We start from the raw sequence: 20,140 nt of genomic DNA on the forward strand, positions 1-20,140 counted from the left end.
AAATTTTAAATTTTAAATAAAAATAAAATTGTAGAAATTAGAAGGATGTATTTCACTAAAGCAAATAAAACTTACCTGTATGTTTCCTTTTTCTACAGCAAACGGGTTTTGGGCTGCAGGATGCTAACATTACTGCTAGTGAGTGCTGATTGGTTGGCGAGCGGAGCAGCTCATTGGCTGTTCGAACTCACTGACGTAATGAACGTACGTGAGGCACCGTGTTAAACTTGCATAACTCGAGTTCAAAAGGACTTAAAAATATATCAGCAGTGTTAAAATGTTTTATGCTGTTTTGTGTTTATGAAATAAATGTATTCCTTTATATTAAAAATGTTTAAGCATCTCTAGACTTTGATTTTGCTCAAATGCTCCATCCTAACCCATTCATTTTGGACTCGCTCGGGAGCGCCCTCTAGCGTTTGAGAAACCCGGAGGACGTTACAGAGCGGTACTTCTCTTCGCTACAACTTCTCTGGGGAGAGGGGATACCTCTGATAAACTTAACAACATGCCATATTTGTAAACCTGAAAACTCGCCCAAATTCCCAAGAGTTTGGTGGAAAGAGTGAATTGTTACTCATTTCTCAAAGCGAAGACAAAATGGAGATGTGTAACTAAGATTTCAATTAACGTGTGGAAGACTGCATTACCAGACCCGAAACCAGCACTTCCAGAACAGCTGTTAAATCAAACACTTAGCTGAAGCTGGCATTAGCGCCGCTGTGGCGAGTGAGTTAGCAGCCAGCTAACATGGGACACCCCGAATTCTGGACGGTATTTCGCACACTGTCTGTAACCAGAGGAATAAAAACGAACCGAACTGATTTGAACACTTTAGTCCGGCAGATGGTGACAGAGCGTCTCCAGCAACGGCGTTAAAACCGAGAGAAGAAGATTAAAACCTCCAGCGAGGCCGCTGTTCTCGCGATATTTGCTGATCATGGCTGCCTCCTCGAGTGCGGATGGCAGCGCTAAAGCGAGTAATAATTCCTCAAATAAAGACATGGAGAGTGACACAGAAGAGTTTTGCCCAGGTTTTAAAGACGTGGACGCGTTTGTTAAGGTCAGTTGGCCCTGACGGGGTTTTCTTTTCCTGTGTGTGTCCTGCACGTTGCTGTGTTGTCTAAAATAAACACGCAGCAACGTGGAGCTGCGGATGTGTTCAGACAGAAGCTCCCCTCAGCTAACGCTCCTCATTTACTCCACACAGCATGGACTGGGCTCCGTCGTTGCTGCTACGAAAGCCTCCGGGTTTCTCCCTCAGACAGGAGACGAGTACGACTTCTACCGGAGTTTCCCTGGCTTCCAGGATTTCTGTGCTGTACAAGGAGAGAGACTTTTACACTGGTGAGAGGAGTGTGGGTTTCAGACCCGCTCACCTGCCCTGATTCTGTGCACACAGTGCACTACACACAAGGTCTGCTTATTCAGTGTTACTGTCAGTGCCAGGCAGGTTCTGTTAAAGGGTAAATTTAGATATTTTCCTACATTTTCCTCATAATTTTGTCATTGAGATGTACTCAAAGTGATTTGGACTTTCTAGCCATATGATCTGGTCAGTTAGGTTTGTGGGGTGGGCAGGGGTGGCCACCCTAGCATGATATAAGGCCACCCTTCTGGCCACCCCAGTTATGCAAAGTGAGACCGCTATCATCAGTAAAGCAGTCACCAGAGAAGCGTTCTTCTGTCTATTGTGTCTGCCATCAAATGTGCCATTAGGGCAGTTACCCATAAGTTATAGTAGCCTGATTACATTAGGGAAACATAGTGAAAGGCACCTGAGTAAATTTCTACTTCAATATACTGGAGTATTTTTGTTTTGTTATGTGTTGTGCTGTGGATCACAATTTTAACCAGCGACACAGTATTCAGCAGTAAAAATGACAGAAGGAACAAAATGAACAATATTGTTCACACAACCTGGTCAAAAGCAGGAGCAAAATTAGTTTCAGCTAGTTTTAAAAATGTGGTTAACCAGGTAATTAAAAAAAATAGTAATGTAGGCCTAATATTAGCACAGAAGAACGTTATTAAATGCTGTTTCATTTCATTTTTTCTGTATAATATGCCACCCCACTAAAAATACTTAGTCTAAGCTGGTCACCCCATTGTAAATGCTTTGGCCACAAATATAATTATTTATTTACTGTATTTACTATTTGTGTTTACTACGAAAACCACCAGTGAACTTTCATTTTTGTATGTAATATTGGTAAAGTAGTGGTAAAGAGTTTTCTTTTGGATACTGTTTACCTTAACAGTGCCTTACATGTACTCCACCACTTAGCATTAGTTTTAGGCCAAAGTTTTAGCATAAAACAATGTCTTAGGCATCAAGCATAACTGTTTCCTGTAATAACTTCCAGTGAGGTGGCTTTTAGAGATATTAAACTGTTCAGATGTCTGGTTCCCTGCTGAACAGGTCAGACTTTCCACTGTGATTGGCTTTATTTACATCTTTAGTTTGATCTTCACTGCCTGACTTGCCTGGATTTGGTGCTCTGTGATGATACTTAGCAGGTTAACTGTACAGAAATGCATTATGTGTTGTTCTTTGTGTTCAGTATGAGTCAGCTGATGCAGCACCATGGCTGCAGATCACTCATGAGGGACAGGAGTAAACTGACCGGACTGGAGGAGCGCTTTGACCTGGTCATTGAGTCCAACGATGTCATCCTGGAGAAAGTGGTATGAAATAAACGGCTGAAGTATTTCTGTAATTAAATGCAAACTGGGGATAGGCTGATGTGGGACTTCTGCACCATCAACAGTATGGATATTAATAATCACTGATTTTATGTTTTGTTTTTAAAAAACTAATTCATACTGTAATCTGTTCAGGTCTTAATGTGGTAATCGTATGACAGGTGTTAATGCTGACTCACATTCTTTAGACCATATAGATCATGGCAGTAATACGTTTGTAAATAAGTAATTACAGTGTTATTGACTGTCTTGGCTGTACCTCATGCATTTGTTGAAAATTTTTTGTCCTCTGCTGAAACTGCAAGAAAAACTTTTACACTACGCTAATTAAGCTAATAAAAAGTATGAATATTGGCTATAATTCACCTATCGGGCAGACAGCAGCATAACAATTACAATAACATTTACCCATTTATTGGCCAATAATATATCAGCCATCCCTATTTTTCACTTTATCAGTTTGTTGTGGTGGGAGTGGTTCGTGGTTTGTGCCAACTGAGAAATAGGGATTCACAATATGATAAGGATTATATCAGTATCAACATATTTATTGTACTCTGAAAGAGCAGAATGTTTAGGTGATACTACGTTACTTATGTAATGTTTACATTTTATTCATTTAAAGTTTTATATAATTTTATCAAGTTTTTGTATATTGTTTTAACCAGGAAGAGCACACTTACATTCTTCTTGGCTGGCATACAACTGCACTGCACTGTACTCTGTCCTCACATTTCTTTGGCCTCTAGCTAAGTTATCAAGCACACAGCCAAAAACAGCGTTGCGAATGTCTTCTAATCAATTTCTGTTAAATTTTTGATCAGGGCATTATGCTGGACGAGGCATCTGGGGTGACTCGGTCTCAGCCTGTTATGCCTGCTGGCTATCAACCTCCCAAAATTGTTGTGTCTAGCTGGAATCGCAAGGTCAGTGTTTTTTGTGTGGTTTGTATGTCATGTTTGTTTAATAGTTTATGTTGTAATTTTCTGCCTTTACTTTGTTAAGGGTTGAATAATGCCTCTGCCAAAAACGCAGCATTGAATTATTATCTCACTGTTATTTATTGGTCATTATTGTTTATTCTTTATTAGCAAAGGTGAGTCATGATGGTTGCTCCCAGCTTGCTTTTTTCCTTTTTAGTCATGTTAGCAGGTTTGTAGAGCTCTCTCAGTAAGGTTTGTGTTGTGCCAATGTGTTTTGACACTGTTCTTTTGTTCCTTCTTTACAGGGCAGTGATCGCAGCGCCGAAACCTTCCGTCTCCTTCACGCCAAGAACATTCAGCGGCCTCAGCTTAAGTTTAAGGAAAAAGTGGACAACAGCAACATACCCTTTGTCGCCAAAATCTTTGTCAAGCCCAATGCTATAAAACCACTGCCTTCATGTGAGTTGACTGAGAAAGCCTTTTGATGTCCGCTGGGTGGCTAATAAACATAAAGCATCTCAGAGTAATTGTGCTGAGGTAGTTTCTCTGTGGAAGTGTATTTATAGGATAGGGGCTGCTAAAAATGTAAAAATGTCTACTTCTTCTCATAAGTTCAAAGAACTGCATGTTTTTAGAGTTTTGTTATGGTGTATATAAAAATACAATACTTTGAAAAAGTCAGAGACCACCCTTCCAGTCAAAACAGCTATTAAGTACAAGTTATTCATTTTTCTGGACATAATTCTAAAGAGATTAGGTATAAGATAATCTACTTGAATAGTGAAGGGGAAAGTCAAATGAAAATAAGTGATAAAACAGGGCTTTCCAAAACTCGAGTCTCCAAATAAAAGATTATGCCAGACCTGGTAGCCCAGTGAAACTGTCACTGTCAGATAAACAGTACTTAAATCTTTCATCTTTTAAAGACAGGAGAGAAAATCAAACTCCACTTTCTTCAGATCTAAAAAAGAATCCACAGGTGTTTCTGTCCATCCTTCCACTGTGAGAAGACAACTCAACACTATGAGTCTGAAAGGATGTGTAGCTGTGAAGAAGCTGTGACTAGGTAAAAAAAAACAAAAAAACAGTACAGCATCTGCAAATCAAATTGCTCTTCTCTGGACAATGGACTGGCCACCCCAGAGCCCAGATTTCAGCATCACTGATTTTGTTAGTTTTGTGAGAAGAAATTTCAACCAACTTCCAAGACTGAACTTTCGAGGTGTGGAAAAATATCCCTGCAAAGCTAAACGCAAGTCTCTTGAAAATAATGGAAGCTGCAATTCAAGAAAAAGGTGGACAAACTAAGTGCTGAAAAATCATATTATTTAGTTGCAAAGATTTCCTGAAGTTGGAAAATGCATAACTTTTAAGGGCTTTTTTGACTGGAAACTAAATAAAGGTTTTCTTTTGTGCAGTACTGTATAATTCATGAATTAATGTGATGAAACCAAAAACAGTGAGAGATTCATTTGTAATTGGAAAAGCAACAGATATATAACTTAATGTGTTTTGTGTAGATTTCACAAACAAGAAGCTGCAGAAGGAGAGACCAGAGGATTTGGACGTCCCTCCAGCGCTGGCTGACTTTATCCACCAACTAAGAACACAAGAGCATATGGATGATATGTAAGGCTTACTTTACAACTCTTTTCTATTGTTTGACCAAAAGCAATCTAGAGAACATTCTGTCTTTGATAACGAGGGGACAAAGAACATGCATTGACTCATGTCCTGGTATCTTTCAGGTTCTCTCATCCTTACCAGTATGAGTTAGACCACCTGGTCATGCTGGAGACCCTGAGAAGTAGACCTGAACCCCAGGTAACCTTATGGTCCTCCTTCAGAAAATGATGTGTACTTTGTTTTAGTCTGCTTTCATAATTGATTAATGATTTCATGTATGAGTGAATTGTCATATTACCCTGTTTGTCTTGTAGCTGTATAAACCTTTGGCAGAAACAAGTTGCACGTTTATCGAGACGTTAGAGGATCTGGTTGCCTTGAATGAAAAGCTGGTCAAGACCACAGAATTTGCGGTGGACCTTGAGGTACGAATGAGTGCTGGCTGTGTAGTTACATAGCACTTTTACATGTTGTGTGGATGGGAGTAATATAACCTCTATATTATCACATTAACTTTCACCAACCAATGTCTTTTTCATTTCACAGCACCATTCCTACAGAAGCTTCCTGGGAATCACCTGCTTGATGCAGATCTCCACCAGGGAAGAGGATTTCATCATTGACACCCTGGAGCTTCGCAGTGAGATGTATATTCTGAATGAGAGCTTCACTGATCCCACCATTGTGAAGGTGATTTTTATTTTCTTAGTTGCTCTCTGACTTTCACACAGCACTGTGTCTAGAATGATATTTGTATTTACATATACAAAGATCTTCAGATATTACGGATAGTGTTTCAGTATTCCCATAAGAAATCAGGTTCACATTCCGGTTCACATAACAATATAATCACAGTTGTTTTACGCAATCATGTGGTTTTAGAAAATAACAGCCCTTTTTCATATGCGGTGCATATGTTCTTGTTCAGAATGCTTGTTTTTATTTCGTGTAGGTTTTCCATGGTGCTGACTCTGATGTTGAATGGCTTCAGAAAGACTTTGGTGTCTATGTGGTCAACATGTTTGACACCCACCATGCTGCTCGCTCTTTGAACCTTGGTAGAAACTCTCTGGACCATCTCCTAAAACTTTACTGCAATGTGGACTCAAATAAACGCTACCAGCTTGCTGATTGGAGAATACGGTAATCCATAAACAACCTAACATTTTTCCTTTTTTGCATTGTAGGGTGAAGTATGTAGAGTTTTCCAAAATATGATTACATTATACTAACTCTTCATGTGATCCCTCTCAGACCCTTGCCAGAAGAGATGCTGAAATATGCCCAAGCTGATACTCATTACCTGCTGTATGTGTACGATCGACTAAGAGCAGACCTGTTTGACGCAGCTAACGGACAGTCTAACTTGATACAAGTTGTCTGGTCCAAAAGCAAAGATCTCTGTCTCAAGGTACAGTTACACCTTTCAATGTGTGGTTGGAAAAAATATGATAATGGACAAATGTGAGGTCACTCATTTTATAAACAATAGAAATAATGATAACTGCACAAATGGACAGGGACAAGGGCATGTTTCTACTGTGAGAACAAACCAGAAATGAAAATAAAGCTTTTGTGGGCAAGCTTACACTTAAGAAGACCCAAAGGGTCCATATCATGAAAATGTAGAAAATTTTCTTGCATTTTTCAAATAAGTGTTTGATGTGATTATGGAAGCCAAATGCTGCCAGGGTACAGGAGAAAAAATAATTGCCTAAGATATCCTTCTTGTCTTTCTCAGTTTCTGGCAGCAACATGTCAAAATTTTGACTTAATATTTTGAGAAACAAGTCACTGTTTTGAGTTACTAAGTTGCTATCATGAAATAATGGCTTCTGAGCATACTGTGCTTTGTGCATATTGTGGATATGATCAGTACCTCCCACACTTCCCAACTGCATGTTTAATAACAAAGACAGCATAATTAGCCCTGTTCAGTTGGATTTAGTGCAGTGGAGGATGTGAAACATTGAATACAGATCATTTGTATTCATAGTTGTTGATAGTATTTTTTAAACGTGGCACTACTCTGTCTGTTCCAACTTACTACATGTCAGAAAAAAAACTGAAGGAGATTTTGGACAAAATTTATTTTACACAGACCCAGCATGTTGCTTATTTTTAATCAGATGTGACACCACTTTGCTTCACTTCAGAAATATGTGAAGCCCATCTTCACTGAGGAATCATATATGGAGCTTTACAGAAAACAGAAGAAAACCTTCAACAGCCAGCAGCTGGTTGCGTTCCGCCTCCTTTACAGCTGGAGAGATAAATTGGCCAGAGAGGAGGATGAGAGCACTGGGTAATACAAACCTTTTTACAAACAAAGCAACAAAAATAACTGATATATAATTTTTTTTTTCTTAAATCTGTGAAATTTTTTCTTTATCCTTTTCTAGGTACATTTTACCCAACCACATGATGATGAAAGATCGCTGAGGAGTTGCCAAAGTAGGTTTCCACACAGTCTGTTTTCAGTACAAACTTCGTTGACTATTTGCAGCATTAGTGAACACTACATTACAATACTGTGAGAGTTGCACAGCTACAATGTACATAAAAACTTCTAAAGTTTTTTATTTTTTTTCTTCATGGTTTTAAAAATACTGGGATTCATTATTAACATTAGCACCACTGGTTACAGTTTCTTTTTTTGTTTTCTTTTTCTTTACCTTTTTTTCTTTTTTAGGGAACCGCAAGGTATCATTGCATGCTGTAACCCCACACCCCCACTAGTGCGGCAGCAGATCAATGAGCTCCATCAGCTCATCAAGCAAGCGAGGGAAATCCCACTGCTCAAGGTAAGCCAAACAGTGAGGTATGATCTGGCTTTGTAGTTCACTTATGATTTTTGACTGTATTCTATGTCCAGTACGTTTCATATTGAGTTGTAGTTGGACCATAACATCAAAATTAAATGTTTTTCTTCTTCCTTTTTAAGTGGTAGATTCTTATGTTATGGAGTTGCAACAGGCGATGTTTTATACATGTCCATTCATAACGGAAATGTCTCAAATAATGCTAATAATAAAGTTGATTTTTATTTCTTCTCAGGCCGAGGTAGCAGCTGAAAAGAAGAAGTCTTTGACCCCAAAAAGAAAGGTATGTTGAAGTTAATGCAGTTGTTATATCATGTACAGTCAACTCTATAATTAAGAAACTGGGCAAAACCAATCCTATAAAATGAACAATACATAATGGTGCACATGTTTTTCAAATGTTTGGAGAATTTACTCATAATTTATCTAACAAATAATTCCTAATTTCAAAAACATATTAGCTCCCTTAAGGCATATTTTAAATATAACTAAACAACTTTGCATCTTTGGGGGTGGAAGTAGTGGGGGAGTTGTCTATGACCATTTCCTGTTTCCCTGGGGTATAAATATGAGGTTAAACACATGTAAACTCTTATTGTCATTAATCAACATGAGTAAAACCTAAGAGCTGTAAACTCAGATGAGACAGAAGGTTGTGGACCTGCACAGATTAGGAAATGGTTATAAAACATTAGTAGTCAGTTGAAAATACCATTATAATCACAATTGAGGGGGATAATAACATTTAAAAAAGCAAGAAACAGTTGAAAGTTTTTCGGGAGAGGAAGCTTGAGCACATTGTTCCCTCGTACAGTGAAGAGGATGTTAAGAGAGGCAAAGAGGAACCCAAAGGTCACGGCTTCACCGCTACACAGTTTAGTTGAATCAGTTTCAAAATCCACTCTGATGCCACCTAAATGACCAGAACCACAAAATGCAGTGCCTGAACTTTGCAAAATGTCATTTAAACTACAAGTGGACTCAGATGTGACAAAAATGAAACTTTTTGGTCATGCACATCATCATCTTTGCGAAAAAAGGAACTGCATATATTAAAAAGCACCTGGCACCCACTGTCAAATATGATGGTGTGTCACTGATGCTTTGGGGCTGTATTACTGCTAGTGCTCCAGAGGCTCTTGTTAAAAAAAAAAATCTGTATCACAATGAATTCCACTAAATTAATTTAGCCCAAAAATCTGTCTGCCTCTGAAACTCAGTCATGGATGGACCTTTCAGCAAGAAAATAACCCCAAACAAACATCAAAAGCTACACAGAAATGGTTGCAGGAACACAAAACCAGGAACCATTGAAAACTTGGGGTGTGTATTCAACAGGTTAGTCCCCAAGCAAAGAACCAAAAACATCAAGGAACTTCAGGAAGTTGTTAAGCATTACAGAAAGCGGCTCAGTGCTGTTAGCCTCCGGGGAGGCTTCATCAAATATCAGTAATGGTTTTCAAAATAAAACAAATATATTACTAAAGAAAACTTTTATTTTCCAAAACACAGTGCAAAAATTTGTTTAATGTATTGATTTTATTTCATTTTTATGAAATGTGCCAATAATTGAGTGTGTGTGTTACCAAGAGGACCATGGTAAAATAAGGGTATTTGCTAGATTTATATACTTCATAATGTATCACTATTAACTCTTCTGCAGTCTGAATCTACATTGTTTGGGCCCCATGATACCTCTCATGTGTCCGAGAGTGACCTTATGGAACTTTCTTCCCACGGTAGGTCAGATGTTTAATTGATCTAGTTATAAGAATTGCTTAAAGAACTAAATGCACTCACTGGCCACTTTTTCAGGAACCCGAACTTTGTATGTTCTACTTATTGGTTAGACAGAGACTGTAGCTCATCTGTTGCCATAAACAAACCCATCCCAGTGTCTTCAGTGGTCATTTTTTCACAACAGAGCTGCTCTTGTCTGCAGTTAATGAAACTTTTTTGGAGGCTAAATGATTACTTAATTTGCTAATATGCATTAGTTTTCATTCTAAATGTGTTTATCAGCTTTCTCATCTTTCTTTTTATCAAATAATATTTATTATTTCCACCCTCATAGTTCAACGGTTTTGGTGATGGATGATAAACCATGGCTCATATTTCATCAAATTAACACTGTTTTAGTTGAGTTTAGTTGAAGTCACTGAAATTTGCATCATTTTATTTTTGTTACTTCCTTATATTACACACCCACTTCACTCTTTATCCCCCTGGGAGCAGATGTAGCATATTAAAGTACAGGCTCACAAAAGCTTTGTACCCTGTGCCATTTCTTTTCATGAGATAAGCAGTTACTGTATCAGTGTATAATACAACATTAACAGCTTAAGGCTTGGCTAAGCAGTTTTCAAAAGTCAATCTCAATCATTTTATTTCTTTCACATTTGGAACTTGAGTTCTTCAATGTTCGTGAAATGCTCTAAGGTGTATATTTTGTAACATCAGTTGTAGGGATATAGAGAAGCATGCTATAGATTAATGGAGCCTAAAAAGATGATCATTTTTACACTACTGAGCTTCTATTTGTATTTTATTTCCTTTCTCTGATGTTCAAATAGAAACTCCAACTAAAGACGGAGACCTTTTCCCAGAGGAAGATGTCACTGGTGGCCTTGTAGCTTCTGCAAAAATCAGCCTATTTGCGGTAAGATATTCTTGAATGTGCCATATGCTAAAATGAAAAGAGCCCTCCATCCAGAATTGATATGGGAGTTTGTGATTCTTACCACAGAGACACTTTCACGGGAGTTAAGCAAACCTTCACCAGCACATCCAGCTAGTTAGTTTGATACAAACTATCCAAACTGTTCAGTGCCCCTGACAAGATTTGCTATGAAGTTGCAGTAGTAGTAGTTAGTAGTTATGTGTTAAGTGATAACCATAATATCCCCAGAGTCATTTTGCTGTTTATGTTGAAGGAGGAAGAGAAGGTGGACAACTCTGGTCACCTCACTGTGGCCCAACAGAAGGCATGCAGCATCTTGGAGTCTTTTGAGAACCCTTTCCGAATGGTATGACGCGTATAATTGCAATCTTCCATAATTGGCAACTAGTTGTTTCTTATTGATTTTAGTTATTCATGAACGTTTTTACTAGTACATAATTTCCTGTTTTCAGTATTTACCCTCAAAGGATATTCACATCTCCAAAAATGCAAAATATGACCCTTCATCAAAGATTTATGAGGTAAATATCAGCTTCCTACCACCATTCAAGCTTAATGCTGCTCTGTGTACAAGTTAGGCTGTTCTTTTTTTGTCATCATAGATTGTTAATTGGCAAAAGGCAGTGGGATTCTGTAAAATTAATTCAGAACATCATGACCGGACTGAAAAATACTGCTGTTATTCCCAAAAAATTTAAACACAAATGTTTAAAATAACTACAACAAAATGTACTGTAAAGTTTGAACTGAGTAATGTTTCTGTAATTGATTTACTGTTTACTGGTAAACTAACCCATAAGGAACTGTGGGAATGACTCTGGACCCCTCTAGACATCCAAATGATTTGATTAATTAGAGGTTTTCAATTTAAGTGTACTGTAACATTCTTGTTTATTGTTAGTAATTGGCTGCGTGCTACTGAGTTGCTGTTACAAGCTTTTACTGATAGCCAAGATGAGTGCCTCTGGGTAATTCAGAAGACTTAAAATTCATTTAATTTCTGTTCAATTTCATGACTTTTCTCTCCTGCTCTTTCAACAGATTAGTAATCGTTGGAAGCTACAGAGCATTGAGAAGCAGCAGAAAGAGGCTCAAGCTAAACAAGAAGCTAAAAAACAAGCAAAGAAAGCTAAAGGTACCTACAGATTAGAGGTCTCAACTCCTGTGGGATTCCTGCTGGATCAGCGGGACCCACAACAATATCTTGTGGCGTGGGACTAATCTTCAGTGTTGTGTGTGTGGGAGCTGGAAACCAGCCCTGCTGCAGGCAGGAACAGGACAAAGCACACATGAAAAGAAATACTGCAAATTAAAGAACAACTTAAATAAAGTAAAACGGTCACTAAATCATAAACAATATAACATCATAACAATAAAAAAATGAAAATGAATGAGGTCATTTTAAAGAGTTGCAAAGCAGCCAATCACGTGAACAACATGCAAATTCTTGTAGCTTACAGAGATGGCGGAGCCTTCAGTCTGATGGCCACAGCTACCGAGCCCAGCAAAACACTAAAAATAACCATTGTGTGGTTTAATTCGTGCTTCGCGTCTGCTGAAGTTACTTCACAGTGAGCCTGATGACCATGACTGCTGTGTTATGTCAGCAGAGAATAATGTATTTGTGAATAGACTAATAAATCATATATTGGCTGTCAGTTCACCTTGATGGAACTGCATAGGTAGGAGTGGGCCAAAACGTATCATTTGCGGCGGGAGTGGGACTAATGATTCTAATTTCTGCGTGAGCTGGCGAGAGCGGGATGAAATCTCGCGGGAGTGGGACTTAAAAAAACTGTCCTCTGCAGACCTTTGCTACAGATTGCATACAGTTTATTGCCAATTCTGGAAAAATAAGTGTGTATTTTCTCTGGAGACGTAATGTATGGTTTGTCTCCCTTTCTTTCAGAGGAGCTTAAAAAGGCCAAACAGAGCTATCAGGAGTCCCTGCAGAATGTCAGTACTGTTAGGCAGCAACTTATGGTAAGCGGTTTAAATCAGAGGTGTATGTATACATGTCTTTCTCACAGTGGAGCTTGGATCGATCTTCTGTACTTCACATCACTCTACCGATTTCATCGTATTCACACCTTCCATCACCAGGAATCAAAGCAAGGAGGGCAGAAGAGAGAGAGGGCTGCCAGTGAAGCTGGGGAAGAAACTCAAAAACCGGATGAGAAAGTCATGAAAACTGAGAAAGAGACACCCCCTGCAGTTCAGACTCCTGCACCTTCAAAGAAGAAGCAGAAGCAGAAGCAACAAGAGCCTGAAGATGCTCAACAGGAACAGTCTGCTGCCTTTACACCCTTTGACTATAGCAAGTCAAAATTAAAAGTTTTTGCTGGTATGATTACATTTTTTTGTTGTGTATTTTTAAAGAATTGATGAATCCATCGTCTACCCAGAGATACGTTTTAGGTACTTTTGCAAGGTTGAATAAATTTATAGAACATTAATTCAATGTGATATTTTACATGTGTTTTGTATGTGTGTGCAAGAAAGGTCTGTTTTTCTGATGTTTACTTTATTCTTCAGGGGGTAAATCCAAGGACTCCTCTCAGTTTGACCCAAACAGACAAACTCATGATTTCAAACGCAAGGTAACAATTAATGCTATACATTTTAAGCTTGAGGCTACAGGCCCACAGACATATTTGTGTTTTGTGATTAATTAAGCCACTATATGCTTTTCTGAGTATATCATGAACATCATCAGTACCACCTGCAGGTTTCATTACAAAGAGAGCATGAATAACAATGTCAGCAATAACAGTTGGAAAAAAAAAGAAAATCATGATAATACTAATACATTTGCTCACAGCTGTCCTTTTATCAAAGCATATGTACTTTTTTGTACGTGCACACAGATATAAACAAATGCTGTGATTATACATTCCATTTTAAGACTTTTGCTTTATACTACTCATGCAGTAAATAGTAAATAAACCTCCCTAAAACAAAACACAGCACTTATCTAGTACAGTAGAAGCTCATATACTGTGATGTTATCATTCAAGCAGCCAATGTTTTATGATAATTTTCTCACCATACAACAACAGCACTTCATCTGGAGAAAAAGCTATGATGTTTTGTTTTATTTCACATTTTATTCTCTTCAGTTGTTGATATTTGAACACTGTAAAGCTATTTGGGCCAGTAGGATGGGCAGCGCATGTTTTTCTTGACCCCAAACTCTTATTAAGACAACCCTTATACATGAGCCTGCTGAGTACTTGAGTTTCATTGGTTCACTTTTGACATACCTGCAGTAATTAATGTGTGCTTTATGTAAATTATATGTATAAGAGGGGAAAGTGGGGTGCGTCAAATGCTAAGTAAATAAGGTGCTGGTGCATAGGCTCTTGTTTGTTTTTCAACCAAAACACAGCATGTTTTGTGAATCAGATGTGGAGTAGTTTGTATGTCGCTCAGGATCATTAAATCTGCACTCATTTTTATGCAGCTTTGATGAATAAGGGCCAGTGTTCTTAGATTTTGATGTGGCACTGTTAGCTCTTTTTTCTGTTCCACTGAAAATGATCGAAATTCAATATCAACATGCGTATGGTGATGTTATATTTTTGCCATATCGTCCACCCCTACTTAATATGTTCTTATTGATGCTGTAGGAAAAAGCACTGATGTACAATTATTTAATTTTTTTATTTCTCAGAAAAACCCAAAAGGACACAAGCAAAATGTTGGGGGTAAGAGCATGTCCTACTTACCAGCAAGATCTGAGAGGTAATAATCTACACCACTTATTTCTTGTCAAGTTCCTTTTATGTCCAAAAAATACTGTCTCTCACATTCAACTGCATGGTTATCTGTAATTCCTGTTTTTAATGCATGATTTTTTAAATCTATATTTTCAGAGGATTTCGCCATGATTGGCCCAAGAGATAAGGATCCCTGCTGGACACTTGTTTCTTCCCCTGTCTATATGTGTTTTCCTTTGTTGTTTTTCTATGTGGGTCATTTTATCGAAATATATATAGCACACTTACAAAATGCTACACAATGCTGTATATAAATTTTGGAAGGCCCTTCATTAAATTGAAATTTTAAATGCTGTTGTCACTTTCCTTTACATTTTCTCATACCTGCTGTGAAGTCTTAGACGAGGAGTAAAAATGTGTCCGTAGTCTGGATGAGTGATTAGTAGCGTTCTGAAAGACAAAAAAGCCAGAAATGTGGATGAATGAATAAAGCATCAAAGGAGAAACATTTGAGTCGCAGGAGATCAAACATCACATTAAGGGCTAATTTCCCAGCCCAAGATTAAGCCCAAGTATAGACGAAGTAGGGTTTTTCATGGTGAAACACCTTTGGCCTTGCAATTAAGTACAAGACTAAAGCCTAATCCATGGCCATGAAACCAGCCCAAACAGTTGAAACTCTGTGGTGCTAGTTTCTGTGTGTTTCAAACAGATTAAAAATACAGACTTATTCTAATTATATGTTGTGGTATATGCTAATTCATCATGATTTAAAAATATAGACTTTCAATGTTAAATTTGGCTCATATCCAACATTGTTTTGTATTTTACATTGTTTTGTATTTTTTGGTATCTTTCCCTCTGAGGTCCACTTATGTGATTTATATGGTTTTATGTACATGACTGTTTTCCAACCTTTCTTTATCCTTGAAAATTCAACACACTGTTTTGTTATTGTGGCTTTAGAGCTGATATGTAAATGACCTCTCTTCTAATTGGCTGTTCTGTATTGCTTCATGCAAAAAGCAGTCGAGGATGAAGCACCTTATAACTTCTGGGTAAATAAACTACTGTAGGCTGTAGTGACTGTACACTGTTTTTATGACATAAATCAGTCTGCTTTTGCATCTTGGTATCCTTATATAGTCTGTGAATTGGGAATGTGTGGAACGTTTTGAACATTTAATAGTGTTTCTATACCACATCAAACTTTTTTATTTAAAAAAAAAGTGATTTTTTTTTTTTCTATATTGCAGTCTTTAAGGCATACACTTCCCATAATTCTTTGTTTCCAAAATTTGGAAATGCAGTTTCTTAACACAGAGCTTCAAACTTTACAAAACAACTAATATCACAGTGTAGTAGTGGATTATACTACACTGTATTTCGGATAAGCTGAAACTGTAAGGCGTAAGTTTTGGTGATTACTACAGTAATTCTTGAAGGGTTTCCGTCTTATAGTAGAATGTCCCTCGTGAGTACCGGTAGTAATGTCCTCTCACGCTTGCCGTAGAGGACCTTTTTGAATCAGTGGCTCCTTCTGCTTGTTGTATTTCTGGGCTTTCAGAATTACTTTTATATTTTGTTGCTTTTATCCGACCATAACTTTCTACAATGAACGTCCAACCTTCAAATCCCAATAATCCAATCGTGTTCTTTGATGTGACCATTGGAGGACAGGTAAGCAACTAGTATTCTCACTTTTACAGACAGAGTCTGCGAGCAGGTCGCTAACGCTGGTGGAGAAGTTGGTGGTGAATGATGTGAGGCTGAAAAACGTGGTCATGATACTGATGGTGGTGGGTTTAAAATGATAAATAGTGAGTGTTTACAGAGCCCACATATTTCTGTTAAGTGTGCTTTTCCTCCAAACTGCTGGTGTCAGTGTTGGCTAACTAGGTAGTATGTTTCCGTTGCTAGCTTAGCTTAGCTGTACTCTCAGGCTCTCAAGCGCCCTATAAAGTCCTCCGGTCGATTGTTTTGCTGTCCAACTTAGCTTACACAAAGTGCGTAGCAGCTTTTGGCAACCCAGACAGAAGTGTGTAAGTGTGTAATGTTGTCTGTTGCCGATATTTAATTTCGTGTCATTACCGTTCAAGGGAGTTACGTTATGTCAGCTGTCCGTCTGTGTAGCTTTGGCGTCCCTGGGGTGAATCAGTCGCTCGTGAACAGTTGGTTCTTTGAACGGGTTGTTTTCAGTAAATCAGTCGAAGTTCAAGCAGGTTCACCAGTTTTAATCTTAACTGAATCTAATAGAGTCATTTGGAATACTTAAGCACGTGTTGGAGATTAAAGATATGTAATAAAATGAGAGACATTTATTTCGTGGACACGAAATATATATATATATATATATATATATATATATATATATATATATATATATACATATACACACATCCACACCAAAAACAGTGATAATATATTTTAACATGACTATTATTTGTTATTGTGCCTTTAAGGCTGATAATATGTAAATTACCTCTGTTCTAACTGGCTGTCCTGTATTGTGTCCCATGCAAAAAGTAGTCTGGGATGAAACACTCCCTGTAACTTCAGTGTGAATGGGTGGAGCTAAGCTACAGTAGGCTGAATTAGTGTATGTATGTAAATGAACAGTTTTTTGCGACATCCCAAAAACAGCGAAATCAAAACAGGTTCAGTTAGGCCCTAATCCCGTTTCTTATTTTTACCCCTACCCCTTGTTTTGGAGTGTCACCTTGTCTCTTGGAACTGATTTGCAAGGGCTAGTGGCTAAAATCTTCTTGTGCGAAATGGGACCCTAAACTAAAAAAAGAACATTACTTCATTAACAGGCTACCAGCGCTGCTCTGTAGACGACGCTGCCGGTCTGCAGTGATAGCAGAGGATGGTAAAGTTCAGCTCCTCACTGCTGGGTTTTAGTTCAATTTAGGGCATCCTATGCCTTCAAAGAGGGGGCCAATTATTTATTATAGCCCACCCCTAATTCTTTGGTGATCTGAATTTAGCTATTCACCACTCTACCCTTCTATCTGGACACCCTACTTCTAGGCGTGAATGCGCAAAACAGAGGGAAAGGGCTAAGGGTTAGAGTGAGTGGACGCACACACACACAAACATTCTGGCTGTGCTCATTTTGGCACTGAGGCCTTAATGAACTGTAATATAAGTGTATTATAATAATATATCGATAACACAATAACAACTATATTACACTTCTTATAGCGCTGGCCCTGAGCAACAACAGAATATAAATATACCCTGGCAGCACAAACCTTTCCCAAATAAATAAGTGTTATGATCATGAGGGATTTTCTTCCAGTGCCTGCCATTGGTGCCATCTTACAAAAGAAACCCTCTAAATCACAATCTCTCGAATTTCTAAATTAAGAAGAAAGCCTGTTTGAGTGTTGGTGTGTACATCACCCACTTCTGATAAGATAGGATGACATTTGCTGGACCTGTCGATAGGATTGGTAGTAGTGGTTATTCATATGTTTAGATATAAGCTGACAAAATTCTTTGAGAACTGGACTAAAAACCAAAGTGTTCTGCCTTTTTACTGAAAATCCTAACCTTGTAGCAAATCTGTGATTATCTGGGCACTTCTGTATCAGTTCATCAATGATCTCTGAAGATTTGAAATATTTTTATACTGAACTCAGCATTTTTGAACAGACACTTTATTTGGTGTTAAAACACAACAGCAAATTACAGTGAAGCTTATATTGTATTTTCATGCACTGTGTGACTCTCCGTCCCACATCACTCTACGTTATAGAGTAAAGTACTGTTTGAAATGCTTAGTTTGGTTCTGAAAACGTCTCTTTGTGAATAGCTTTTGTTTGACCCTGCTAGCATGATGCTGCTTTTTGAAAGAGCCTACATGGAGTTCATTGTTATGTTAGCGTCAGGCTAACGATGGTGCTTGTTCACTTTTCCACACTTCTTCTGGCAGCTGTAGACTAACATTTGAAACTTTTAAGACGTGCATATAATATTTTTACCTTTTGTTTTACAATATTTCATTGAATCCTTTAGTAAATGAAGGCCTGAATCTGTTAAGTCTGTTAGCCTGTTAGCTATCTGCTAAGCTGGCTGTAAAACAAAATTAAGTGTTCTTATGCGGCTTTACCTTGGTGTAGTTTCTTCCTTCATTTCTGAGATTAGTTCATATGTCCATATATTTGAATAAACAAACACATACTTAGTTTGTGTTCTGTATCTTTTTTCTTAGGACCAGTAAAGTTATGTTAGTGTGATGAGCCTCCTTACATTAAAAAAAATGAAACAGTAGTGTTGTTGAACTATGGAATATGTTTATTTTAAGTGCATTAATTATGTTTGTGTAACTGTTAACTGTTGTTAAGTAACCACTTTAAATAAAATGGACAAAACCTAATGAAAGTACATTTCAGTGAATGAAAACTGTTTATCTTGGTCCAAAAAATCCATTACAGGGAAACTGAAACAAATTACACTGATATGTTTCAGTTTTGTTTCATCAACAACTGAATTTTATATTGAGGTAACAATGTCCTCGAATACTGACTCTGTTTGATTGAATGGAAGTGTACAGTTATGTGAAAAAAATTAGGACACCCCATTAAATATTCAATTTTTTATTATGAAATCTTCACATATCGATGTCTAATCTTTTTATTTATCTCTGGAAAAGAAAATGATTTAATTGCATGTAAACAACAAAAATTAACCTTGTTTTACTCATTAAACGAAAAAATATTAACAAAAATGCGTATTCTAACTGAGGAAAAAGTTAGGACACCCTACCCCCTGATAGCTAGGGTTACCCCCTAATAGCTAGGGTTACCCCCTTTGGCCCAATAACTTCAGTGAGACGCTTCTTGTAGCCATCTACCCGTCTCTGACATCGGTCTGAGGAAAGTTTGCCCCACTAATAAAGGCCTAATTCGTTCAGCTGTGAGATGTTTGAGGGGTTTCTTGCATGTACAGCCCGTTTCAAGTCACCCCACAGCATCTCAATGGGATTAAGATCTGGGCTTTGACTCGGCCGTTCCAGGACTCTCCATTTGTTAGTTTTCAGCCAGGCTATGGTGGATTTACTGGTATGTTTTGGGTCATTGTCATGTTGCAGGGCCCAGTTGCGCTTTAGCTTTAATTTTTTTTTTTTTAGATGGTCTCACATGTTCCTCATGCACCCTCTGATGCACGGTAGAATTCATGGTGGATTCTATGATGATGAGCTGGCCAGGTCCTGCTGCAACAAAGCATCCCCAAACCATGACACTTCCACCTTTCACAGGTGGTATGAGGTTCTTTTCCTGGAATGCTGTATTTGGTTTACGCCAAACTTGCCTTCTGTTATGGTGTCCAGATAATTTCAATTTTAGACTCATCTGTCCAAAGAACATTATTCCAGAAGTCTTGGTCTTTGTCTACATTCTCTCTGACAAACTTCAGTCTGGCCTTCATGTTTCTCTTAGAGAGCAAAGGTTACCTCCCTGCACACCTCCCATGAAAGTTAAACTTGTCTACTGATTGTAGAGGCATGCACTTTCACATCAACATTAGCAAGTAAAAAGGTATTCACTCACCCATCCAAATCATAGAATTTAGGTGTTCCAATCACTTCCATGGCCACAGGTGTTTAAAACCCAGCACCTAGGCATGCAGACTGCTTCTACAAACATTTGTGAAAGA

General features: G+C 38.0%; 2 protein-coding genes across 3 annotated transcripts in view; both read left to right on the plus strand.

The window, feature by feature from the left end:
- The first annotated feature begins 904 nt into the window (after positions 1–904).
- On the plus strand, positions 905–14,826 carry exosc10 (exosome component 10). The gene is given in 26 exon segments (XM_036578982.1): positions 905–1,063; positions 1,211–1,347; positions 2,565–2,688; positions 3,531–3,632; positions 3,935–4,088; positions 5,150–5,258; positions 5,378–5,453; positions 5,570–5,680; positions 5,802–5,945; positions 6,208–6,398; positions 6,510–6,666; positions 7,412–7,560; positions 7,658–7,685; positions 7,687–7,709; positions 7,948–8,059; positions 8,313–8,360; positions 9,741–9,816; positions 10,651–10,736; positions 11,011–11,103; positions 11,210–11,278; positions 11,799–11,892; positions 12,667–12,740; positions 12,861–13,101; positions 13,293–13,357; positions 14,431–14,501; positions 14,633–14,826. Coding segments are annotated over 26 exon segments (2,688 nt in total). The 5' UTR covers positions 905–940; the 3' UTR covers positions 14,664–14,826.
- A 1,124-nt stretch (positions 14,827–15,950) lies between these two features.
- ppih (peptidylprolyl isomerase H (cyclophilin H)) overlaps positions 15,951–20,140 on the plus strand; it is a 39,240-nt gene continuing 35,050 nt past the window's right edge. The window contains exon 1 of one of the 2 annotated variants that reach the window (XM_036578984.1): positions 15,951–16,156. In XM_036578984.1, the coding sequence (XP_036434877.1) occupies positions 16,091–16,156 (66 nt within the window). In that variant the 5' untranslated portion in view covers positions 15,951–16,090. Of the gene's footprint in view, positions 16,157–16,195; positions 16,240–20,140 lie in introns of those variants that run through there. The other variant, XM_036578985.1, reaches the window with a different exon arrangement.

This window comes from Colossoma macropomum, unplaced genomic scaffold, assembly GCF_904425465.1.
Source record: "Colossoma macropomum unplaced genomic scaffold, Colossoma_macropomum, whole genome shotgun sequence".
Taxonomy (NCBI): Eukaryota; Metazoa; Chordata; class Actinopteri; order Characiformes; family Serrasalmidae; genus Colossoma; species Colossoma macropomum.